Here is a 26,869-nt window from a genome sequence, read left to right as displayed (position 1 = left end):
GGTTCTGTTGACCCCGGTTCATTCTGAGGGCCACAGTGACATCCTGGTGAATATGCATGAGACGGACCCTCTGGCAAGGCTGAGGCCTTCGATCAGTGTAGCTGTGGGCCGCGGGTGCAGGCAGGTTGCTTTCTCCCATCCCCACGCCTGTGAGACTCAGTGGGGAGAGCAGTGCGTTTCGGCAGATATAGGAGGCGTGGACAGGGGAAGCATCCGTGCTGGGGCGTCTGGGAGCTGTTTCTTGGGGGCAGGGGTTAGGCCCCTGATTGTGTGGGCATGGCATGTGTGTACACAGGGTTGTGAGCACTGGTATTTTTGAGGGGAGGAGGTGGGGATGTTAAGATGACGCGTGTAAATGTGACTACGTGTGACAGTGTGCCTGGTGGGGAGGGGGTGTCCGCCACCGTGTGTGTGAAGGGGGCCCTGTGTTGGTGTGTGTGTATGGCAGTGGGTGGGCCCTAAAAATAGTAGGCAGGTGGGGTGTTGCACCCCAAGCGGCATGTCACAGGGTGTGTGTACACCAGGGTTCGTTTCGCGAAGTCAGTGTGTCCATAGTGGACAATTAGGGGGTTAGCATGTGTTATGAGGGTACATCAGGCTCATAACCTGATGAGCCTGGGGGTGGGGTGTAGCATGGAGGGCCTAGTGGGTGTCAGTACGTTTGGATTTGCAGTGGGTGCCGGTGCACGATGGGGTGTTGTACGAACATCCACGTCCAGGTATGTGTATGTGTGGTGGGTATTACTTGGGGTGGGGGGCGTGTGTGTAGCACCTGCAAGCCGGGCCTCCTGGGTACCTGCCCCATGAGGCCTCCAGTGTCTGACCCCTGTCCCCTCTCTGCTTGCCCCTGCAGGAGCCATCACCCCGACCATGTAGATGCCAGCTCCAGGGAGCAGCATGGGCCCCGCTGAATGGAGACTCCTGGGTCTACAGCCCTGAGCCCCTCCGGCCCCTGGACCTTGCCCCACGCCCGGGGACGCCCCTCAGAGCCCACCGCCACTGTCGCCAGCCCACCTCGGCTGCCCCCTGGAGTCAGCTGCCAGGAGCCACAGCCGTCCAGTGAGGGTGTGCTGAGGACAGCCACACGGAGCCGTCGCCTGGCAGCCTCCTGTCCAGCACTGACCCTCGGACCCACCCCGAGCGGGGACCGCGGCAGACATGGGTGACATGACCAACAGTGACTTTTACTCCAAAAACCAAAGAAATGAGTCGAGCCATGGGGGCGAGTTTGGGTGCACGATGGAGGAGCTGCGCTCCCTCATGGAGCTGCGGGGCACCGAGGCCGTGGTCAAGATCAAGGAGACCTACGGGGACACTGACACCATCTGCCGGCGCCTCAAAACCTCACCTGTCGAAGGTAGGTGCACAAGGCTTAAACACGGGGTTTGAATTCGGGGCTCCGTCAGACCCTGGGCTCCCTTACCCAGGCCCCAGGAACCCCCTCATCTGGGCTTGAGCATGGAACCAATGAGCCAATTCCAGCTCCCCAGCCCCTGCTGCTGGGCTGCGTCATGTCCGACTCATCCAAATCCAGACTCTGATTGGGGATCCCTCGGTCTCTGGGGCAGCCGTGGAGCTGCTGGGAAGACAGGGCAGGCAGGAAGATGGGCTGTCACGGGAAAGGTGACAGATGCCCATGTGTGTCTTGCCCTGGAGCTGGGCGTGGGGCTTTCTTACAACTGCCAAAATGAGCAGGCCTGCAATCTCCAGACAGGGAAGGTTTCAGCTTTCTGGAGGGGACCAAAGCCATGTCATCTGCCACAAGGCGGAGAGGAAGGGCACCAGCCCAGCTTGCGCACCAGAGCTCAGAGTTTGGGTTCCATCCCCGCAGTTACCTTCCCCTCACGAGGAAGAAGAAAAGTTCCCTAAATAAACCCCAAAAGCACAGGTGTGAGGTACTCTGCCCTGGCACCCCCAGTCCTGCAGCTTGGTGCAAAGAAGCTGCAGAGCCTCACTTTCTTCCTCTGGAAAATGGCCGATACCTACCTCACAGGGCCTAGTGGAAGCCTGAGCATACAGTAGGTGCTCAGTAGGTACAGTGGCAGCCGTTATTATTCTAAAGAGAGTGGATGACAATCCCTCCACCAGGTGTAGACCACACCCTGGGAGGCAGGCAGCATTTGAAGTCTCATCCCCACTGACAGACAAGAAATCTGAGGCTGCCTGTGGACCTAGCTGCTCAGCCAGGGCCAGACGGTCCGTTGCTGTGCCGGCACCCACTGTGCCCTGCGGCGCCAGGGGTCAGTGTCCCTCTTCGTCTGGGGCCCTCTTCTCTTGGGTCAGGAGGAAAAGCTGAGACTGGTCCTTCTTCCCAGATTCGCTGCTGTCTCTGATGTTTCGCCCACCTTGCTGAGTCTGGGCAGAAGTTTAGAAACGCCTTTTGCTTTTTTGATATTGTTTGGTTTTGTTTTGGTGGGGAGGGTGGAAATAGGGGAAGCGTCGTTTCTTCCCTGCGCGATTCTAGCTCAGGGCTTGAGAACAGCCACGTGTGGCCCTGAGATGGGAGTGGGCTCAGCCGGGGGGGCTCCTGGGCCCCGGCCTCATGTAAACATCGATCTGTGGCAGAATGGCCCATGCTCACCTCCACCGTCAGTTTGGCACACCTGACCTGCTAGGAGGCAGGGTTGTCCCAATGGTCTTTGCCTTTTGAATGGGACCAGGAGATTCTCTTGAGTCAGGAATTATTAAGTGTCTCTGGACCCCAGACTCGGTGGTGAACCTGATGGAATCTATGGCCCCTCCCCGTAGAAGAATAGTCAACTGTGTGCAACAGTGTGGTCCACGCTACCAGCATGTTCGCAGAGCCCCTCAAAGCCAGGCCCTGGACCCCAGGTTAAGAAATCCACCCTCCCCTCCCACCTGACAGGCTCGGGGACCTGGGAAATCGAGTGACTCATGGCCACGCTCCAGCTGGGGACAGCAGGTGTGCACCTGAGGGCAGGAATCCTGTCCTGCTCCTCTCTGAACATCCAGCACCCATCCCGGTGCCTGGCACAGAGGAGGGTGGGTAACTGACCCATAAAACCCTGAGATGTGGCCACTGAGTCCCCAGCCCACAGAGAGAAGCTCTCAGATGGCTGAGCAGCCAGAACAGCAGATAATCCAGACCAAGTGCAGCAAGGACCCCAGGGATCGAGGAGAAACGAGATGGGTGGGCAGGGGAGGTTAGGGAAGGCTACCTGGAGGAGGAGGTGTTTGAACTTGGCTATGGAGGGAAGAGAAGGGAAAGCATGTGATGTGGCACAGAGCCACCTTTCTTAGATAGAATTCCCCTGACTGCTGATGTGCTGCAAGAAGTTACATGAAAAGAAAAATAAAGGAGACTTTGTTTTCTCATCTGTAAAATGGAAACGATAATGACAGCTCTGACTGTTGCTCTGCTGCCTGTCAGCTGTGTGCCTTTGAGGCTTTTGTCTGACCTCTCTGGGCCTTGGTTTTCTAATATTTCATGAGCATCAAGTGAGATCTCTCATGGGAAACGTCCCTGAGAAGGAGGAAAGCCCACAGTAGGATTAACCAGAGCCCCTGCTGCGTTGATCCCCTGAAGGATTACCCAGGGTGCAGATGGAGCTGAAAGAGGTTTGGGGAAGGACAGGGGAGCGTAAAGCTACTCTTGGACTTGGACTTGGACAACTTGGGTTCAAATCCCAGCTGTGTCACTTAACAGCTGTGTGATTCTGGGCAAGTTACTCAGCCTCTCTGTGCCTTAGTTTCCTTATCTGAAAAATGGGATAATAATAGTGACTACCTCATAGGGTTGTGGTGAGGCTAAAGTGAAGTAGCTTAGTACCCTGCCTACCAGGCACATGGACAGCACTGTGGGTTAGAATTCAGCCCCAGAGACTAAACGCCTCCATTTCCCCATCAGTAACATGGGTTTTGAACGTCGAGATCAGGCCAAGTTCCCGGCATAGAAGTCCTCAGTCAACATCAGCTTTTGTTGTTTCCAGTATGATTATCACTACTCTGGAAGAAGCAGTCACGTTCTCCGGAAACGGTGAAATCTGACGCTTCTGGGACACTGGCCAGTGTCCGAGCTGATGCTACACGTTTTACTAGGCTGTTCTGCATCCTTATCACCCACATTCCTGGCGGCAGGTGGTGTTACCCATTTCACAGATGGGAAGCATGAGGGCTCAAGGTCACCACCATGGCTCACATCAGCTCAGACTTTGAACACAGCTGTGTCAGACACCACAGCCAGGTGTGCCCTCCGCCCCCAGCCACGCGCGTGTACCTAGGAACAGTCCTGCGAAGGTGCCTTCTGTCTGCCAAGGGTCTGAGGAGGGTGGAGCCGCCAGGGCACTTTTCAGTTTCCCTCTCATGCTCAGCATTTGTTCTGCCCCGTTTAGCCCTCTTCTGACTCAGAGAAATGCTTGGCCTCCAGCCCCAGCCCCCAACTTCAAAGCCCAGTGGTCTGGAGCTGTCCCAGCTCCAACCTGTCCCAGGGTCCCAGGTTGGCCATTCCCGACACCCCCTGCCCTAGTCTGCTGACGTCAGCAGAGAGCAGCCTCTGAGTCACACTCCCGGAAACTGCTCCAGGCCCCGCATAAATTAGCCTTCCTGTTCACATCCAGCTAATTTTAGGCAAAAAGATCTCTGCAAGTGATAGAGGGGATCTGAAGCCATAGAAATCAACTCCCATCCGGGGCACCACCTGCTGCCCGCACAGGCCGGGAACTCAGCGCCCGTGGTCTGGCAGTGTTGGGTATTTCACTGGGCCATTGAGCGCCATTGCTTTCCTCTCCCACTGCTGGTTCTCTTCCATCCTGGTCATGCCCCTCCCTTCGTGCCCTCCACTGCTCCCTTCTTTTCATACCTGTCCAGCCTAGGACAGTAGAGCCCCTGAGACCCAGGTTTGAATCCTGACTGGCTTACTCTTCAAGGGACACTGAGAGAGTTCAGTGAATCCTCTCTGAGCCTCAGTTGTCTTATCTGTAAAATGGGCATAACACTACCTACCTCACAGGATGATGTGAGAAATAAATCAGGTCATCCACATGAAGGGCTTAGCACTGTGTGGCAGTCCCTAGACACTTACAAAATGATGTTCGTTATCATTGTTATTATTATACCCAAGTATCTCTTTTTTTAAAAAAAAATCATGATCTGGCCCCATCCCTGTACAAAAATTAGGCAATTAAATAAGATGGTGCCCAACAAAGGGTCAGTGTGCTATCAGAGGAGGCTTCCCAGAGGAGGCGACGTCGCATTGTCTGGAAAGATGGGTAGTGGGTGTTGGGGTGGCCTGTGAGCCCTGAGGCAGGAGCTGACTGTCATTCTCCACTGTATCCCAGCACCTGCTGCAATGCCTGGGACTCAGAAAGCATCAGCAGAATGAAGGAAGGGAGGGAGAAGGAAGAGGTGGGGTGCTTAGCGTCCCTCTCTGTGTAGTATGGAAGGCTGCAGTGTGGGGACAGGACACAGGACACCCTGCGTCACCCAGAGAACACTTAGCTTCGGTTCCCGGGAGCCCGGAGTGGCAGTGCCCTGAGCCACTCACTCGGCATGCATGGCTCTCGTCCTTCACTCCTGACCCTGCACCACCAGCTGTCAGCAGGGGCAGCTCAAAAGGCCCTGCTGGGCGCTCCCTGCATTGCATATTTCATGGTGGGGGAGAAAGGGGACAAAGAAGACAGGGCAGCCGCAGGGTAGGGTGGGAACCGGATACATCGGAGTGTTGTGAAATGGAACCTCCAGTTAATTTTGTATGAATCCTATGGCCTGCCCAAGTCGGGGAGAGAGAGGGGCTGAGGGAGGACAGGAGAGCAGATCATGGGAGATGGTACCCCATGCGGCATGAACACGATGCTGAACGAGACACCCCTCAGACCTGGCAGGGCCCACATTGCGCAGCGCCACCACTGCGCAGGCACGGGGCGGGGGGGGGGGGCATGAAGGCAGCAAAGGGGGTCTCCTGTTTGTCACTGTGATGCTTTGTTTCTCCGTGTGCTCCGTCTCCCCAGGTATCTCTGGAGCCCTGAGAGGTCAACAGGGAAAGTGAGGCAGACACAGCTGTAGCAGTGTCCCAGGCAGGGTGGAGCTGGGGGCCCGCTCAGACACAGGGTCCATGCAGGGAATTCATACCTGGCCAGAGATGAGGGAGGACGCCTTCCCCCACCAGCCCCTCCCCACCGCCGTCTTCATGTGAAGCAACCCAGGACGCTGTCAGGGGCAAGGCCTGGAGGAGCAAAGCCCCTCCAGGTATTTAAGAGGCTGAGGTAACCAACCACCTTCTCAAATACATGCAGGGGTGGAGGAGGGCCAGGCGTGAAGCCTGGGGAGGCTTCCCAGCCTTGCCTCTGTCACTAAGTAGGTTCTTGACCTCAGGCAAGATATTTAGACTGATAACTTCAGCTTTCTCATCTGTAAAATGGGAATTGTGCTACTTCGCTCTCTGCCGTTTGGAGATAGTGAGTTGAATGTGCTTTGAAGGTTTTCTACCAAACAATCATCACCATTTCTATCTATTAGGATTCTATTTGATAGAAACCCATCTCAAACTGGCTTATGCAACAAGGGGATTTTCTGGCTTGTGCGCCTGAGACGTCCAGGGACTGTTCTGGCCTCAGGCATGGCTGGATCCAGGGCCGCCAGTGCTGAGAAGGGCTTTGTCCGTCCCTCTCCTGCTCTCTTCCACCTCCACCGTCCTCTGTATTGGCTTCATTCTCGGGCAGGCCTTCACCCCGTGAGGCCCCCAGCAGCCAAAGGCACCTCTTTCTCAGGGTTTCCCCCCTACTGGGTCACCTGGAGCCACCCTTGAACTAATCCCTGTGGCCAGAGGATGGAATAGGCTGATAGGCCAGACCAGGTCATATGCTCACCCCAGAGGGGTGTGGTCCTACTGTGTGCGGGGGAGGTATGGAGGAAGAGCAGGCATGCTGCGTGCCCTTGAGGATGGGGAGAAAGGAGAGAAGTGTGGAGGCAGGATTCAGGAGCACCAAGCCTGGAGTGATCATAATGACACTGTTAATAATTACACCAGGGAAGCAGGCAGAAGCTGGGTCCGTCCGGGTGGACGGGGGTCTACGACTAGTGTCCCAGCAGTGAAGGGGCCAACTCTGTGTCACGGTCAAGTCCTGGCTCCATTCTTATCCAGCTGTGGAACACTGAGCCAGTTACCTAACCTCTCTGTGCCTCAGTTTCCTCATCTGTGCCATGAGATTATAACAGTGCCTCTTTCACAGGGTCGCTGTGAGGATCACAGTAACACGTGTCAAGCGCTGAGTGCATGGCAGGTGCTGTCTCAGTGTCAGCTGGGGACTCTGGGTGACTTGAAGGGACAGGTTGGGTTTAAATTAGTGGAGAAGAAAGAGGCAGCTTATCAGGGCAGATAATGGGCTTAAGCAACACGTGTGAGTCTATGGGTTTCAAAACATGAGTGCCGTATTTGATTTGCAAGGCTTATATTCCCTCCCCAACCCCCAGCGCCACCGGGAAAAATAAATCCCTTAGAAGCACAGCTTTCTGCGAGAAAGTCGGATGAATCACGTGTAGACGCTTTCCATAAGGCCACCTGCACATCTTTCTGAATCATCAATAAAATAAACCCACGTGCTGATTGATACGTGCTCTCCATCTTCCCAGGCTGGGGCAGCGGAGTCTGTGCTGGGCAAACGGTTCTGCAGGCCTGGGGAGAATGCAGAACAGTTAGAGAAAGGGCCCGACCTGCCACTGATGGGGCTCCTGGGGGCTTCCAGCAGGGCTAGAGGGACCGCACCTTCCTTGAGCGATGCCGCTTGGCTTGGTCAGTGCTTCGTCGTCAGGCACCCAGAGCGGGCGTGGAGGATGTGGGCTGGGGGGAGCGTTTCAGGTAGGCCTCTCACTAGGTGGACCCACCATCCACAAAGCCTGCTTCCCAAAGCCACCTACTGGCTGTAACAGACTGTGAGCACTGACCTGAGTTCCAGCTCTACCCTCGGGGCCCTTGAGCACGTCACTCCATCCCTCTGAGCCTCAGTTTCCCCATCTGTAAATGGTATGATCAGAATACCCACCTGCCAGAACCAGTGGATACAGGGGTTCAAAATTGTCCCAGGTTTCCCCCTGTTTCTGTCATACTGAGCGGAGATGTAAGCTGACACACATTCACGCATTGAACAAACGTGTGCTGTGCACCTGCCACGCGCGGGCTTGGGCCACGTTGCTCCTCTGGATTCCGTGTGCTCCTCAGGCGGTATCTGTGTGATGTGGCTGAACATGGGACAGGTGGGAGGCCGGGACGGGGCAGCCTTCCAGCACATTCCCTCTTGGTCCAGGGTCCAGGACGGTGGAGCCCCTTCCTGACCCCCTTCTGCTCCAGAGCTCCCTAAAGATTCCCTGGAAAGGGGGGGGGGTACAGAGCTGGGTTGTAAGTCTCCCTGCCCTGAAGACTCTTTCCAGTCTAGCTGTGACAGGTCTGCCAGCTGTGACCCCAGTTCCAGGTATGATTCCAGGTACAGCTGTGAAACACGGTTCAGCTGTGACCCCAGTTCCAGCTGTGATTCCAGGTACAGCTGTGATACATGGTTCAGCTGTGACCCCAGTTCCAGCTGTGATACCAGGTACAGCTGTGAAACACGGCTCAGCTGTGACCCCAGTTCCAGCTGTGATTCCAGGTACAGCTGTGATACATGGTTCAGCTGTGACCCCAGTTCCAGCTGTGATACCAGGTACAGCTGTGATACACGGTTCAGCTGTGACCCCAGTTCCAGCTGTGATACATACCAGGTACAGCTGTGATACACGGTTCAGCTGTGACCCCAGTTCCAGCTGTGATACATACCAGGTACAGCTGTGATACACGGTTCAGCTGTGACACCAGAGACTCATTAGCACGTATTGAGGGCTCACAGAAGGCCAGCTCTTCTGCTGAGGCTTCACGGCATCACCTCATTCAATCCACACCCTGTGAAGCAGAAACTGTTTGTATCCCAGCTTTCCGATGAGGAAATCGGGGTCCAGGGCACCACCGCTAACAAGGGGCCCAGCCAGGACCGGTACCCAGACAGGCTGGCTGCCAAACGTGCCCTTAATCTACTGTCTCCTGTTGACACGAATAACTCCACAGCAAGGGGGAGTGAGCTTCCAGGCGAAGGAGGGAGCGGTCTCTGCCTGGCCGGAGACAGAGTCAGGAGAGGCTTCCTCTGAGCCAGGGCTCAAAGGGCGGGGAGCAGTTGAGCACACAGAGATGGGGAAGACAGCACGTTCTTCATGAGAGGGGCACCTGAGCAAAGGCCCTGGGGTTAGAGCCGGCACATGCATGGGGAGAAGTGAGGGATTCATTGTGCCTGGAGCCTAGGATGTATCTCAAAGGACAGAGGACTCCAGCCCACGGACTGTGGATTGATTTTTGTAGGCTGGGTTTTAGGTGGTATGTTCATGCAGTGTGTGCAGACTGTCAGCCTGGTGATTGTGTTTATGTTTGTCTATGCTGTGCTGTCCACGTGAGTGTGAAATGGGCCGTGAGCTCCATGAGGGCGAGGCGTGAGTACAGCTCCTCTTCAGGGGCCAAAGAACCAAAGAACTCGCTGAAGGCAGAGAGACTGAGGTCTGGGTGAGGTTGTTCTGATACGAGGTTCCCTGGGGGTCCATGGAGGTGGCCCAGGGGTCAGGGAGATGCTGAGTGGGGGGCTCTGGCCTTTCTGCCCCACCATGTAACAGAGCAGCTCCTTTTTTTTTTTTTTTAATTTGTTTTGCATGGTAAAGCATCTGGTGAGATTTTTTTTTAAACAAAGAATTTTTTAAAAAGAAAAGAAAAAAATGTGTAAACCTCTGGTACTAGAGAAAGATACTGAACTGTAGTGTCTAAAAGCCTGGGTTGGAGCTCAGGTTCTGTAAATTCTCAATGCCTCAGTTTTTACATCTGTAAAATGGAGTGGGTGAAATCCAGCCCCCAGGGTCCATACTGGTCTGTGGATTAAATGAGGAAACACACTCAGAGAGCCTGGCCCACAGCGGGGCCTCAGGAGGTTCGTCTTGCAGCCACTCCACCCTAACCATGTTCTGGCCTCGTGCGTGGCCCACCCACCTGTGTTAGAGGACCCACGGGGCTGGAAAGCCTCGAGTGGGGACCGACCTGACTCTGGTCCCTATGGACTGAGACATCTCCAAGCCCCACCACCAATGAAGAGGGCAGGTCTAGGAGTCCCTGGGGCCCCTCCAGGTCCTCAGGAACCACCAACCCCCCCAAGAGCAGTACAGACATCAGACTGGCCAAAGGGTGACTAACTCAGAGCCAGCCCCCAGATCCCTCTTCCCTTGAAAGACTATAACTTCATATCTTTGGGGTGTCGCTGAGGCCCCGCCCCAGCCCTGGCCGGGGCAGTGCCCTCGGCCCTTTGCCCCGAGCCCCCGCCCAGCCTCCCTACCAGGCAGCTTCGGAGTCCTGCCCACACTGGCTTCCAAAGACCCGTGTGGGGTTCCCATGCAATAGGTCTGCCCTGGACACCAGTCTCTGGTTACTTCACCTCCCTGAGTCTCAGTTTTCTCATCTGTCAAGTGGGCTGAGGGGGGAGAGATGCTGCTTGGTAACCACAGGCTACACTGTCTCTGGCATTAGGGCGACCTCAGTTGTCCACCCAGCCCAGGTCCCACAAAGCGCAAGAGAGCTGAGGCCGCCTGTCCCTCCAGGCCTGCCTGTCACACGAGAGGCCCCGACAGGGCAGATGAGTTACTTATACAGGCCCTCCCGTCTCCCCACAGCGATTATCTTACTCCTCCTGGCACAATCCCGGCCCTGCTGTGGTTTCAGACACACAGTTATTTATAGTCAGTGGAAATTAGGGCCTCTGCAGATGGTTCCCTCGTACCCACCTGCCAGTGTCAGCCTCCACCCCAAAGGGAAGCCCCTAGAAATTTCTATGGCCCCAGAAAATGATCCCAGGGACCCTTTCTGAGCAGAAAAGACTCAGAGGCTCTTTCTATAGGATAACTTTGGAGAAGATGCCAGAGAGTTGAGAAGCAGAAGTGAGCCCTTCCCATGGGAGGATCTGGGAGGGCTGCATGGAGGAGGCCGTATTTGAGCAAGATGCTGAGGGATAGGCAGGGTTTGCAGTGGAGAAGGACACTCCATGTAGAGGGAAAAGTGTAGACAAAGGCACGGAGGCAAAGAAGGTTATGTAAAAGGAAGAGCCGATCATTCTGTTTGGTTACGGCTTGAAGGATGGAACCACAGTGGTAGTGATAATAATTAAGGAGTAACTGAGCATTGCAGATGCTCCAGACACTGTTCTAAGAGTTTTACGCACGTCATCACCTCATTCGATCCTCCTGACAACCCTATGGAGTAGGCACTAGTAGTATCCCCATTTTTACAAATCAAGAACCTGAGGCACAGGGAAATTAAATCACTTGCCCGTGGTCACACAGCTAAGGAGTGGAGGAATGCAAACCCAGGCCGGCAATTCCAGAGTCCATACTAGGACTCCAGATGTCAAGGCACAAAGTTTGGGCTTAAATTAAGAGGCAGGAGGGAGGCCTGGAAGGTTCTCGAGCAGAGGAACAGTGCGGCTGGGACAATTGGTCTGAGTGAGTGTGGGTTGGATGGGGAGATACCCCAGGAAATAAAGCCAGTGAGGAGGGAAGGACAGACATCCAAAAGAGAGGGCTGGACCCAGCCAGGGATGGTAATGAAGAGGAGAGCGCACCATACAGCAGGACATAGTCTGTGATAGACGGTCAAGGGCGAGAGTGTCATGCAGACTCGGTTTTCAAGACAGCAGCTGGCCGCTTGTGGTGGAGACGGGCCAGCAAGGAGAGGAGCAAGGCTGGGGTGAAATGAAAGGTCTCTGCTGGGCACTGTGCATCCTCAGGGCCCGGGGGATAGGAAGGCAGGCCAGGAGGCAGGACATCTAGATGACAAAGACACCTACAGAGAAGTCCTATCTCTGCTAACAGGTCCCAAAGCTGCATGGGGGGAGGGCAGAGATCTGGGCCTGTGCTGTTTACTGCTGTATACTAGTGCCTGGAACAGTGCCCGGCAGAGAGTACAGTCAGTAAACGTGCAGGAATGAATTCACCTGGGGTGCTCGTCAAGCACAGGTCCTTAGGGAACACCAGCCGCTAAGGGAGCAGGCAACCAACAATGCAGGAGAAGTCAGAGAGGTAGAAGGAGAGTGTCACCTGCAGGTAGGGTGTGGTCAGGGTGTCTGACACTGGATAGGCAATCAGTTAGTAAGGGTTGCCAGGAGGGGTCCAAGGAGGATAAATAGCCCCAGGGACAGGCTGCTGCATGAGATCTTGGGAAACCTCTGCTGGACAAAATATAGTAAGTGCCCTACATACGAACCTTCAAGTTGCGAACTTTCAAAGATTTGAACGTGCCCCTGTGTGCCAGCTGTTGTACTGTACTACTGTAATTTTCCAAGGTACTGTACTGTAAGATTAAAAACTTTTTCTTTATTTTTTGTGTTTGTTTTTTATCATTTGTGTGAAGAGTGTTATAAACCTATTACAGTACAGTACTATATAGCCAGCTGGGTTAGTTGGGTACCTAAGCTAAGTTTGTTGGACTTACAAACAAACTGGACTTACGAATGCACTCTCGGAATAGAACTTCTTCGTATGTAGGGGACTTACTGTAGCAGAATAGAATGTTCCCTAGGGCTGCCCCGACACACACCAGCTCAGTCAGGTCAAGGCAGATGGGACGATAGCCTGAGGGACTCGCAAACCCGTGGGACCACAGGTCTGGAGTGGCTCTCAGGGACCATCTCAGCCAGCAATCCCAGGGTGCACTGAGGGCCAGGAGGGAAGGGACCTGCCCAAGTGTACCGTGGGTGAGGTCCTGACCCAGGCCCGGGGCCCCTGAGTCGCCCCTGCACATGGTGAAGGGGGAAGACGTCCCTCTTCCCTGCCCCCATCGTAGCCGCCTCACCTCCCCGCAGAACCTCAGCTCTCATTCATCCCTGCCCTGCTGCTGTATACATTTCCAGGGGCCACCATAACGAAGGACCACAAACTGAGTGGCTTAAACAACAGAAACGTATTGTCTCACCATTCTGAAGGCTGGAAGTCTGAGATAGAGGTGTCACCTGGGTTGGTTCCTTCTGAGGGCTGTGAGGGAAGGGTCTGTCCCAGGCTTCTCTTCTTACCTTGTAGGTGATCGTCCTCTCCCTGTGTCTTCACATCGTCTTCCCTCTGTGTGTGTCTGTCTCTGACTGCAAATTTCCTCTATGTAAGGACACCAGTCATACTGGAGTAGGGCTCACCCTCAAGACCTCATCTTAACTTAGCAACTACTCACCTCTGCAGTGACGCTATTTGGTCACATTCTGAGGTTCTGGGGCTTAGGACTTCAGCATATGGACTGGGGCAGGGGCGTAATCCACCCAGAACATTCTCACTTGAGACAATCACTTCTATACTTGGAGCCACGGTTTCTCTCCTGTCACGTGGGAATGTACAGGGGGACAGATGAGGACTGTGGTGAGGGCAGATGAGCTCCCTTGCATGTGAACACGTATGTCTCCGAGAGCCCGTCACACAGTGGGCATTAGGAAGCAGCGATACAGCCTAAGTGTTCAGCAGCAGGCGTCCTGGGTCTGATCCCAGCTGTGCCACTTACTAACCAGCTGTGTTGTGCGAAGCAGATGACTTCACCTCTCAGAACCTGTCTACTCATCTGTGAAACAGTACTTGCTTGTGATCCGTTGTAAGGAACAAATGAGCTGCTGTGAGCAAGAACACACAGCTCAGTGCAGGAAGCCTGCAGGGGAAACTGCCATTATTGCTATTACTGTTATCACTGTCGTCATCATTATTTACATATTATAGGTTCAAGACGCTGAGGCCCAGAGAGGGAAAGATCTTGCCCAAGCTCAACAGCCGTCTGGCACAAAACCAAATGAGAACAAACTCAAACCAAATGAGAATGCAAACGTTTAACATGCAGGTCTCCTGACCCGCAGTCCCAGCTTTTTTTAACCACATCCCTGTGTGATTTTTTTTTTTTTTTTGCCGTACGCGGGCCTCTCACTGTTGTGGCTATTCCCGTTGTGGAGCACAGGCTCCGGACGCGCAGGCTCAGCGGCCATGGCTCACAGGCCCAGCTGCTCCACGGCATGTGGGATCTTCCCGGACCGGGGCACGAACCCGTGTCCCCCGCGTCGGCAGGTGGACTCTCAACCACTTGCACCACCAGGGAAGCCCTGTGTGATATTTTTTAAAAGTAATTCCTGAATGCCTAACATTAGGAAAGCAATTAAGCCACCTTCAGCTTCTCCATGTGCCTGATGGAACAATGTGGGAAATTGTTGTTACAGAGAACAAAAAGCAATGTGGATGGGGCTCGTGATATAGTGCAATGTGAAAAAAGCAGGGTGTAGCATGGTACATGGCAACAACTCCATAGAAACAGATGCGAGGAAAAAGGGCTCAAAATAAACATCCAGAAAGTGCCGGTGTTGTGGTTACGGGTGAGATTAGGGGTGATGGTTTTTCTCTCAGCTTCTCTTTCTGCACTGCTGGGGATGTTCTAAGGTGGGTCAGCTAAGGCATGTTGGTTGTAAGCAACAGAAGCCATCTGGGCAGCGTACCGCAGATCTGAGGGCAGAACGGGTCCCTCTGTGTCAGAGCAGAGGCTAGAAAACCGAGGGAAATAGGGACGTGCAGGGATGGGTGGCAGGACTGACAGAACAAATGCGTCCTTGGGGAATGTGGGTGGTGGGGGTGGAATCTGCTCCAGCCATCTTGGGTCCTTGTATTGCTGAAGATTCCAGGCAGCGCTGCGCTGGCAAACGTTTAACATGCAGCCCTCTGGGTTGAGAGGGTGTCCTCGTGTATAGTGTGTGCTAATTTCCATGGTGGCTGCCCTGGGAGACAAGCATTTTCAGCCTCCCATCTTATAATAAAGAAACTGAGACTCAGAGAGGACTTGTGTGGGGTCACACAGTGAGTGGGTGACAGTTGGGACTTGTCCTTGGGTCTCCTCACTTTCCCAGTCCTGTGACCCTTGCCCCACCTCTTTCCTTGCTGGCATGTGTTTGGAGGAATCACAGTGTCAGAAAAAAAAGCTCCCTAGTCTATTAGAAGCTGGAGCTGGGAGCTGGGAGAGAGCCAAGTCCCAAGAAACCACTGAGTATTCATTGAGAAAAAGTGGTCACCAAACTGTTCCCATCCCAGAGAAGGAGGCATGTGGGGAAATCCTGGGCAAGCCCCACTGCAGGGGGAAAATATATATATATATATATATATATATATATATATATATATATATATATATATATCCCTGCAGAGGCAAACTGTAGAGTGCAGAGGGTAGCTTTGTAAATTACCACATTTTGGCTCAACTCCTAAAGGGCCAAAGTGTTTTCCTTCCACTTGATAGAGGCAGCTATAGGCTATCTGGTGAGTGGGCAGGCACCATCGTAGACTTCTGGATCTTAAGCTTCCTGAGGACAAGGGCAGTCTCATTTGCCTCTGAAACCTCAGCACCTAGCAGGATTCTGCATAAATGAAAATATGAGAGATGATGACATGTGTAAGCATTCTAAGGGCTCCCTAGTCCACCTGCCCCCAACCAGAACCCTCAGCCCAGCTCAGCTTGAGCATCACAGAGATATCAGAAAACCTACCCCTGGCCAAAGCTGCCAGCAGTGTCTCCACCACCTCCCTGTACATGCACCAGGCCAGCTTCCCTGCATTCCCACTGTCTCCTTACCTGAAAAGGTATGTTCTTTTCATCCCCACCTAGAGGTCAGGTCCCGGGGGGAGGGTGCCAGCTGGGAGAGGCTGTGATCTAACAGAGATGAACATCCTGCTGCCCCCTTGCCAGCCTCAAGGACGCATGAGCTGGCATGAAGCTGCCAGCATCCTCTTGAAGTCCTGGGAGATCTAATTATCCAGACAAGGGGAAAGTGTTGAGTGAGTGAACGCTGGGGTTTGGAATAATCCGTTTTCTGACTGCTGCAGTTAATGTGAGGCCAGGCTGCAAAACTGTCCCTGTGATGTTCTGACAATGGGCTTCCGGGACAGCTGGCTGTTTGATCTGGAACTGCCAGCTTTTCTGTCTCCCCCGAAGGTTTCCTAAATTGTCCTAACAATTACCATCTCAGGGAGCCAGCCATGTTTCTGGCCTCGGCACAGTAACAAAGAAAGTGCAGCCACGATGTGGGAGGCTGACGGAGACCAGCCTTGGGGCTGCAGTGAGTCCCAGCCCCGAGGTTTCATTCTGAGCACTGGAGGATGGTGGGGATTGGGGAACGTGCCTTTTACGTATGGCATCTCTTTTCAATATTGTTACCATTTTAGAGATGAGGAAACTGAGGTACCGTGTGCCAAGGTCATTTGCCAACAGGTTGCAGAGGTGACATCCGAACCCAGGCCCACCTGGCCCAAGCCCCCACTCTTCAGTGTGTTCTAGACGCCCTCAGATCTTAGATGGTTTTTTCCTATCTGCGGGTATTTCAATTTCAGAGCCTCTTGGGACACATCCTACCAGCTCTGTCCTGAAGTTTTGTCCCTGAAAAGTGCCAGGGATGATGATTTCATGCTAGCATGTTTCTCAATTAATGTATATTTTTACCTTCTGCTGTAAATATCTAAGAAAGAATTGCCTCCAGTCGATGCTGGACCAAGTAGTACGGAGTTGGAAGGTGTCAGCAGAAAAACCTAGAGTGGAACAAAAGGCTAGAAGTTCCCAAGCACCTATTAAGCTCCGGGCATCAGAAAGCTCTTTCATTTGTTCATTCATTCATTCATTCATTCAGTAGATGTTTCTTGAACACTTACTATGTGCTAGACATAGTTCTAGGCCCTGGGGATAGATGCAGCAGCGAATGAACCCAAAAATGTTGCTGGCCTTGTGGGGCTTGTGTTTGAGTGTGGGTGGCAAGAAAAAAAGCCAAGTAAATGGAAAAATAATTGAGATCATGCATTGTAATAAGGGCTCTGGAGGAAATAAGCAAGGGCCTGGGGAGTAATAACAGAGGGATAGTCTGAGATCCTGGGATCAGGAGGCAGAGAGGACCTGGAGAACGAAAGGAAGGCTGCCCTGTGGAGTGAGGGCAAGCGTGGACAGAGGCTTGGAGTGGGGGCCTGAGGGCAAGCCAGCGAGGGCCGGACAACCACAGGAGCTGCAGGAGGGCTGTGGGGTTTCGTCTCAAGTGGGGCAGCTGCCGGAGAGCTGAGAACAGGAGAGGGACATGATAATGTTATCTCGTTCTTTCTTGCCAGGCCCTACAAAGCAGGTACCCAATCCACACTCCAGAGGGTGAGGAGAGACCAAGGCACTGAACGGCTATGGCTTAGCGAGTGAGGAGGTGGTGACAGGGCCACTTTTTAAACCCAGACCTGGGTGAGGGTCTCTGCATCGCCCAGCCAGCCAGGGGTCAGCATGGCCAGAAACCCAGCTCTGGTCTCCTAGCAGAGTGCCCTGTCCCCAGAGGTCTTGCTGCTTTGTTCTGTTCCTTTTGGTTTTGTTGCTGGGCCATGGGCTGAACAGAACTCAATGGAGTGTGATTTCAGGGTTCATCGGAAACATTTTGTTTCCCTGTATAATTACAAGCCGAGGCCGAGATGTGTGTTGCTGGTTGCTAGGCAACCAGGTGTGACCCAGTGAGTGGTGGGGGCGATGATTCTTCCCAGACAGCAGTGGCAGGTCCGCCCACCCTCCCCTCTCCGTAACCCCTCAAGATCCAGACCCTCGCAGCCAGGCAGGAGAACCCCAGGGACTCATGATGAGGGGGACAAAATGCAAAGTAAGTGCTAACAGGAGAGGGTGACAACTCCAAATCAACATGAAATGAGTTCAGGCCCACAGGAAAAATAGAGAAGGACCTATGTAGGGAAGGCCCTTTATGACCATAATAGTGACCCACACTTTTACCTTGTGCCAAATACTGTTCTAAGTACATTAACAGACATTAACTCGTTGTATCTTCACAGCAAGCCTGTGAGGCAGTTACTATCAAAATCCCCATTTTAAAGATGGGAAAACTGAAGCACCTGGGGGTTAACATACCCATCCTGTAAGTGGCAGAGGCAGGCAGTCCAGCCCCAAGCCCAGTACCAAAGCAAATGGGTCGATGGCCTGTCTGAGAGATGAGATTGGGGGTCAGAGAGATAGAACACATGAGAGATTTACTCAAAAACTGAAGTTGAATCAGTTCAGCTCGTGTTGCGGCCCTACTGTGTGCTGGATAGTTTGCGTTATACAGAAATGAGGTAAAGATCTGGAGCTGGTGGAAAGGGAGTGATGGCAAATAGACCCAAGCAGGCCATCGGAATATGTACCAGGGTGTGGTGGGGACTATGAGAGAAGAGAAAGATGCTGGGAGAGGGTGGTGTTGAGGCAGACCCCAGAGGAAAGGAGACAGGCCCAGGCCTGGAAAAGGAACCAAAGGTAGAAGGAGAGGCATTTCAGGTGGCACTTTATCACCTGGAATTAGAATGAATTTTTAAGTTGTCTGTCTCCACCCCAGACTGTGAGCTCCTCAAAGCAGGAGTAACATGGGCATTAAGGGAACTAATAACCTGGGCGGGGTTGTGAATTTCACATACCTTGGACTGGACTTATCTACCACAGGAAAACAGGACTGCATCAGCACCTGCAGGATTTGAAGCTGCAGGGGAAGTATTTATTTTTGTGTCCTTAGGAGACAATACATATCTGACATTTTGGATGCAGCAATCATGGAATGTTTATTTAATAAATATGTGAATAAAGAAGAAAGGGGAATAAGAGAATGAATAATCCCACTACTGGGTATATACCCTGAGAAAACCATAATTCAGAAAGAGTCATGTACCACAATGTTCATTGCAGCTCTATTTACAATAGCCAGGACATGGAAGCAACCTAAGTGTCCATCGACAGACGAATGGATAAAGAAGATGTGGCACATATATACCAAGTCATGAAATATTACTCAGCCATAAAAAGAAACGAAATTGAGTTATTTGTCGTGAGGTGGATGGACCTAGAGTCTGTCATACGGAGTGAAGTTAAGTCAAAAAGAGAAAAACAAATGCCGTATGCTAACACATATTTATGGAATCTAAAAAAGAAAAAAAAGTGGTTCTGAAGAACCTAGGGGCAGGACAGGAATAAAGACACAGATGTAGAGAATGGACTTGAGGACACAGGGAGGCGGAAGGGTAAGCTGGGACGAAGTGAGAGAGTGGCATGGACATATATACACTACCAAATGTAAAATAGATAGCTAGTGGGAAGCAGCCGCATAGCACAGGGAGATCAGCTCAGTGCTTTGTGACCACCTAGAGGGATGGGATAAGGAGGGTGGGAGGGAGACGCAAGAGGGAGGGGATGTGGAGATATATGTATACGTATAGCTGATTCACTTTGTTATACAGCAGAAACTAACACACCGTTGTAAAGCAATTATACTCCAATAAAGATGTTTAAAAAAAAGTGAATGAATGAATGAGAGAGAGAGATTAGTCTTAACTGTTCAACAGGGGATGTTAGACACTACTTGTTGAACATTTAGAGCCATTGCAACTTCCAGAGTGGGGAAATAAATGTCTAATGGACACTTAAGGGGAATCAGAGCAGCATTCACTGTGGGTCAGAGGTTGGTGGTTCTGGGAGGGAGACCCACCAAGGAGCCATTGCAGACAGGGCCAAATGAGAGACGCTAGGGTCCCGAACTCAGATGATGACCTCAAGAGTGAACAAGAAAGGTCAAACCCAAGAAATCCCAGGGAGGCTGGTCCGTATGGTCTGAAGGAGGGATAGATTTGAAGGAAACGAAGAGCTTGGTCTTAGACCTCCTGAATTGGAGATGTAAATAAAACAACCAGGTGGGGCTACCTTGTGGGCCCCTCAACATCTTGGCCCAGGGATTGAAAGAGAAAGAGGACAGGATGAGAGATACCGTGAATACCTGAAACACAGGCCCCCACATCCTGAACCCACACCTATGGCAGACATCACTAATCAATCCCCATTCTCAGACTCCTCAAATTCAACTCCAGGTAACCCCTGCTAATCAATCACAGTTGACTTGCAAGATGAAACTTATTTGTGGCCCCTGTCCTAGGGGTGGCAAGGGGAGCCTTCAGATCGGACCACTCTCTGAAAGCCAGAATAGAAGAAGAAAGGGGCTGATGAAGGAGCAGAGGTGGGAACAGGGAGGCCTCGAAGTTAAGGTTGGGTGTAAACCACCTGAGGTCCAGGTCAGAACCATGTATCTTCCGTCTGTAAGAAAGACTTTAAAGGCTTACAGAGTTTAAACACTTAAACTCTTTTTTTTTTAACATCTTTATTGGAGTATAATTGCTTTACAATGGTGTGTTAGTTTTCGCTGTATAACAAAGGGAATCAGCTATACGTATACATATATCCCTATATCCCCTCCCTCTTGCGTCTCCCTCCCACCCTCCTTATCCCATCCCTCTAGGTGGTCACAAAGCACCGAGCTGATCTCCCTGTGCTCTGCGGCTGCTTCCCACTAGCTATCTGTTTTACATTTGGTAGTGTATATATGTCCATGCCACTCTCTCACTTCGTCCCAGCTTACCCTTCCCCCTCCCTCATGTCCATTCTCTACGTCTGCATCTTTATTCCTGTCCTGCCCCAGGTTCGTCAGAACTTTTTTTTTTTTTAGTTTCCATATATATGTGTTAGCATACGGTATTTGTTTTTCTCTTTCTGACTTACTTCACTCTGTATGACAGTCTTTAGGTCCATCCACCTCACTACAGATAACTCAGTTTTTTTTCTTTTTATGGCTGAGTAATATTCCATTGTATATATGTGCCACATCTTCTTTATCCATTCATCTGTCGATGGACACGTAGGTTGCTTCCATGTCCTGACTATTGTAAATAGAGCTGCAATGAACATTGTGGTACCTGAGTCTTTGAATTATGGTTTTCTCAGGGTATATGCCCAGTAGTGGGATTGCTGGGTCGTGAGGTAGTTCTATCTTTATAAACACTTAAACTCTTTAAGAGTTTTTTTTTTAAGGAACCCTTTTTTAAGCAAAATCACCCAGCTATTATTATTCATTCATTCCAATTAGTGAAAAAGAATCCATTCTTATGAAGAATAATATTCTGAGGGTACAGTTTGATAACTTTCCTGAGAAGCCTAACTCTTCTCAAGTGACTTCAGTTTTATCGTTCGGTGAAGACTTTAGGAGTGTGCTTTTCTCCTACTGTGGGCTCTGTGGCCTGCCAGCCATTCATGCCACGCCTGTTTCATGAGCACTTACTATGTTCTGGGCTCTATTCAAAGTAACAGGACAGTCTCCACCATGGAGCTTACAGCCTGGCAAACTAGGGCAAGAGCTGGCCTCAGAGCCATCTATGGCTTCACCGGTGACTGGCCCCGGCGACCCTTCCTCCTTCACAGCCAGCTTAACAGCTAGAAAAAAGAGAGAGTGTTCTGTCACCTTCCAGTTATCAAGAAAGCATCACAGCCGACCTGCCAGCATTCCTGCCCCCAACCTGGCAGGAGCAGGGGCATGGCTGGTCAGCAGAGTAACCGTCTCTCCACCCCCCAGAGGAGGGTGGACTCACCTCCCAGCAGGACCAGCATCGCAGGGCTGGCCGGGGACCTGTGGGCCCTCAAGCCTCACAAGAACCAGGTTCCTAAAAGCAGGCACACAACACTTCTCTAGTGCTCAGAGTTAGCAAAACTACAGAAACAGCTTGCTAAAGGAAGCGCACGCTCCCAGAGCAACACACCTCTAAATAAAACACTTCAGAGAGAATGTGGCAGGTTTCTAGAGAGAGACATCACTGGGTTTTGCCACTAATCAGGAGATGGATGTGGTGACGACCATGTCTGCTCCAGTTGGAGTCCCTGAGTGTGTTTTCCCGGCGGTCCCCGTGCTCTTGGTATTAGCGTGAGCCTGGGTCAATGAAGCATCTTTATCAAGCCCCATGCTGCACCCACCGCCATGCCAGGCCCTTGAGTGAGGGGACGGGAAGTACCCTGCCCCTGAAATGAAAGCGGTGCTGACCCTTCTCTGTTGCACAGGCAGCGACAGAGGTGGCCTTTGTCAAGTTACTGGAGAGACACACAAAACACTTAAACCACAAAAGAATGCCCAGCAGTGTGCAGCGAAGCATCAACATCAGTGATAGATTCCTGGCGCAAATGCTCAGCTGGTCCCGAAAGAGCCTGTGTCACAGAGCACAGCCTACATCGTAGAACAGCAGGGGAATGGGGTCTTGGCATCTCGAGACCTGGGTTCTAGTCCCGGTTACGCTGCTAATGGCTTCATGCGCTCGAATGAGTCACTTCACCTCCCCAAGCCTCAGTTTCCTCCTCCATGGAGTGTCCAAAGGCTATTGGCTTCTGTAGTTGAAGCCCTTTAACCTGTATATTTAGGGGATAATTCTCAATGCACACACTATACTAAGCACTCTATGCCAGGCATTGCCTCACATAACCCTCTCATCAGCCTCTGAGGTCTGCAGGATCTCCCCTTTTTATAGCCCAAGAGGCCCAGAGAAGGTGAGTGACTTGTCGCAGGTCACACAGCTGTGGAAAGTGGTACAGCTGGAGCCATGGTTAGTTGTTGGAGGCTGTGACCACACAGTTCTAAGCCCAGAGGACCCAAATTAGGTGCATATCTCACCTGCCCCCGGAAGATTATGAGGCCATGTATGGCGACAGCACTACACAGTTAGGCCCCCAGGTGGGTGTAGCAAAGCCAGGGAGGGTGGGAAGTGGCATTTCTGCTCACCAGTGTGCGACTGGTGCTTGGTGGGATGCTGGTGCAGGGAGGTGCACAGTCACAGTTTACTGAATGAATAAATGAATGAACGAACAAACGAAGGAGGCCGCACACAGACTAGTTCAGAACAGGACTCAAGCCAGCTTCCCTGGGTTCAGTTCTAGCTCTGTCGCTTCCTAGTTGTGTGTAAAATGGGATGATAATGGTATCTCCTGCAGGGAGCCACTTGGAGGATTAAATGAGTTTGTATATGTGAACGCGGTTAGCACAGAACCTGGCACGGAGTAAACACTAAGTGTTGCCTGTGATGATGGTGAGAACAAGGGATTTAACCAGAGGGTTGCGTATCTGTGTTGTGATTGAGCATTAGAGCTATTGGCCCAAGTGTTTTCACAGCCAGTGATTCCCCCTCCCTTCTTCTCCCCCTTTCTTGCTCCCTCCCCCTCTCTCTCCCCTCCCTCTGTTTTTCCTCCACAAGCACACAGTGAGTGTTTCCTGTGTGCCAGCCATAACCAAGGACACACAATGAAATGACACAGGTCTTGCCTTTCAGGAGCTCAAAATTAAGTAATCCCAGGAGTCAGTTAAAATACCACTTAATACAGCCATAAAAAGAAATGAGATTGAGTTATTTGTAATGAGGTGGATGGACACAGAGTCTGTCATACAGAGCGAAGTAAGTCAGAAAGAGAAAAACAAATACCATATGCTAACACATATATATGGAATCTTAAAAAAAAAAAGGTTCTGAAGAACCTAGGGTCAGGACAGGAATAAAGACGCAGACATAGAGTGTGGACTTGGGGACACGAGGAGGGGAAGGGGTGGGCTGGGACGGGGTGAGAGAGTGGCATGGACATATATATATACACTACCAAATGTAAAATAGATAGCCAGTGGGAAGCAGCCGCATAGCACGGGAGATCAGCTCGGTGCTTTGTGTCCATCTAGAGGGGTGGGATAGGGAGGGTGGGAGGGAGGGTGACGCAAGAGGGAGAGGATATGGGGATATATGTATACGTATAGCTGATTCACAGTGTTAGATAGCAGAGGCTGGCACACCCTGGTAAAGCAATCATACTCCAATAAAGATGTTAAAAAGACAAACAAAAAATAAATAATAAAATACAGAGTACAAAATGTTCAGCCTTAAGGGTACAAATAGCATGGTTTCAGAGAAGGGATAAATTACAATAAAAATATAGAACTGTCAAAAAAAATACCACTTAATAACTTCCGTGGGGGCTGAGCAGTGTAGAGGGGCCACTAGATCAGAGCGGGACCAGTCAGGGTGGCTTCCTGAGGAAGGCAGTGACCCATCCCAGGAGGCGGCGGGCCAGCAGAGCAGCGAGGCAGGCAAACGGCCAGGCGGAGAGAGCGCAGGCGCACTGGAGCTAGAGCAAGAGGAGATAAGAGGTTTTCCACCAAAGTGACATCATCGGTGGGACACCCTGTGCCCGGTGTGCCTCCGCACAGGGCAGGCTCACGCCCTCCCCCGGTTGGCAGCACCTCCGCTGAGTGCGGGGACACAGGCTGACCCAGCAGCCTTAGAAGGCCCCTCGGTTAACGGTTTTATGAATGGATGATACGGTTACAAGACAAGTGTGCAGGAGGATCTCGGAATTTTTGAGCAAGCAGAGCCCTCACAGGGCTAATCCCAGCCCCTCCGTTGAGAGGAAGCAGAGGCCCAGCGAGGTCACACGGCCAGAGGTGGGAGGAAAATCAAGGTGGGACGCCAGATCCCTGGCTTTCTCACGTGCTCACTCCCCGCCGGCCTGTCTTTGTTTGGGTTCCCCAAAAGCGGTGTGAGTCGAGGATGGGGTGCAGGTGGTGTGTTTGGGAATCATCTCAGGAGTGAGAGAGCAAGGAGAGGAAAGCAGGGAAGAGAGAAATGCCGATGGGAGGTGAGCTGGTCACTGCTGCGGGCAGTGGGGGCTCAGCCCCGCTGGACCTTTGCAGGGAGTGTGTGGGATGCATTTCAGAATTGTCCCTCTAAGGGTGCAAGCCTGGGGCATCTGATTCCCGGCTCCCGCTGGGTGTGGTCTGGGTAACTGCCGGCACTTCTGGGCCCCCTGCTTGGGGACACCCAGTGAACATCCAGCTACAGGAAGAGCCCTGAAGCAGAAGACAAATTCGGGGGGCACATGGGGGTATGGCCGTTGTGCTCCAGAGCTGCCCACCACGGCTGCAGCTTGGAGTCACAGAGGACCAAGGGGCTGTGGCCCTGGACACAAAAACAAATGTCGCAGCTCCTTAGCAGATAATAATAGTACCAGTAGTGATTTCCATTCATCAGGGTATTTCCCTGCACCAGGTGTAATGCTGCGTGCATTACGTGAGTCCCCCGAGGAAGTAGGTACCAATTATCGCCCTCGCACAGATGAGGAAACCAAGGTCCATAACTGTTGATGTAAATAACTTGGTTAAGGCCATATAGCTAGAAAGTGACAAAGCCAGAATTCAAACTCAGGTCTACCTGATTCCACAGACCTCCTTAAGCCTCCAGCCATATAGCCTTTCAGGTGCTCAGAACCTGCCAGGTGACCCAAGTGCAAGGGGCATGTCAGGGTTCAAGGCTCTGAAACGTTCCTCTTCAAAGGAGGGAGAGTGCAGCTGTGGCTGGCCCAGAGTGCGGATCCCTGAGCTCTCAAGGATTCGCCTTGGGGAGAGTCACTTTCTCCCCTCTCTGTGCCTCAGTTTCCTCATCTGTAAAATGGGGCTATTCCTGATGCCTTTCCAGCCTCCCTCATGAGGATCAGCCCGGCTGGAAGAGCTTGCAATGGTTACATACGGTGAAGAGACCCAGGTTCATGTTCTGGGGGTCATGATACAGTGGTTCAGACATAGACTCTAGATTCAGACAGATTTGGAGTTGCCCTCCAGAGGAGAGGTTTCTTGACATCCCCATGCCTCAGTGTCCCCATCTGTAAGATGGGGATAACAAAATGCCGTCACAGGGAAAACATGAGTATCATCACTGTTTTGAGGTTTAGGTATGCGAACTCAGGTTGGTCCCTAAACCTCTGTGAACCACAGTTTCCTCCTCTGCAACGTGGACCTCTTAATACACCCTCTGCAGAGTCGAGAGGCCCAAACAAGATCAGGGATGAGGGCCCATTTCCTAAAATTTTTTCAAGGGAGTTACTCTCTGCTTTCTGGGGTCTTCATGGGTAAAAACTGTCACGCCACCATCCTTCTCCCTTGCTCCCGGCTCTCCCATCCCCCCCAGAATTCTTTCATCCTGAGAGAGACTCTATTTCTAAGAGATGCCTCCTGGTCCTCTATAAAGCTGCCTTTTTGAAGAGTAGGAGAAACTACTATCACAGAAACGAAGGCCTCTCCTTTCCTGATGTTTATGTCAGATACTGGATCTCACCAACAGTTTCCCCCAGTAACTTCAGGTACCTCCCTAAGTGTGAGGGATACCACAGGGTGAGGCTGAGGCTGGACATGTGTGTTTCCCCAACAAGTCCTTTTGTGGAGATCTGGTTGGAGGCTTCTCCATCCCTCTCATCAACAAGAAGGACAGAGGAGACCACCGCCTTGGACACAGGAGGAGACCCTGAGTATCTCCCCTGCCCCCCAGCCCCGGCCTCAGCCTGAAAATACCTCAGAGCAGACATTGCTTTGGAGTTAAGTATTGCACCCTCCTCACCTCCTTTCTTCCTATGCACCTGTTTATTGAACAGCTAGTGTGTATCAGACCAAGACAGATGCAGTCCCTGCCCTCATGGTGCTTAATAGTCAGCAGGAGAGTCCAACACTAAGAAAAAACAATTACATTATTAATTATTAAAATTAAAATGAAAGAGATTTTCAGTGAGGTATGAGAGCATTCAAAAAGGGGTCCAACCTGGGCAGGGAGAGAGACAGGTTCAGCTGAGTTAGATGCAAATGAGGGGAAGAGGATTCCAGGCAGAGGGAACAGCACATGCAAAGGCTCTGAGGCAGGAGGGCACTGTGTTGAAGCCGTACTACAGAGGCTGGTGGCACTGGAGTACAGTGGTGGGGAGGGGATGATAAGACTTCAGAAGAAAGCAGGGACCACACTGTACAGGGCCTTCCAGATCTGGGCAAGGAGAATGGATTTTCTCTGTGCAGTGAAGCCCCTGGAGCATTTCCAGCAAGGATCTGACATTCACACAGTGCACTTTATGCTTTTAAACCATCCCTCTGCCCACTAGGTGGAGAATGGATTGAGGGTAACAGTAGGGACATGGCTACGACTAATATGCAGG

General features: G+C 52.0%; 1 protein-coding gene across 2 annotated transcripts in view; it reads left to right on the top strand.

Moving 5' to 3' along the window:
• The first annotated feature begins 856 nt into the window (after positions 1-856).
• The window catches only part of ATP2B2 (ATPase plasma membrane Ca2+ transporting 2), a 110,275-nt gene continuing 84,262 nt past the window's right edge, over positions 857-26,869 (top strand). For both annotated transcript variants that reach the window (XM_033865425.2, XM_073787677.1), the window contains exon 1: positions 857-1,357. In XM_033865425.2, coding sequence (XP_033721316.1) covers positions 1,159-1,357 — 199 coding nt within the window. In that variant the 5' untranslated portion in view covers positions 857-1,158. The remainder of the gene's footprint in view (positions 1,358-26,869) is intronic.

This window comes from Tursiops truncatus, chromosome 10 (assembly GCF_011762595.2).
Source record: "Tursiops truncatus isolate mTurTru1 chromosome 10, mTurTru1.mat.Y, whole genome shotgun sequence".
In the NCBI taxonomy this organism is placed as follows: domain Eukaryota; kingdom Metazoa; phylum Chordata; class Mammalia; order Artiodactyla; family Delphinidae; genus Tursiops; species Tursiops truncatus.
Note: the sequence above shows the minus strand (reverse complement) of the source record. Positions and strands in the feature narration are given on the sequence as shown.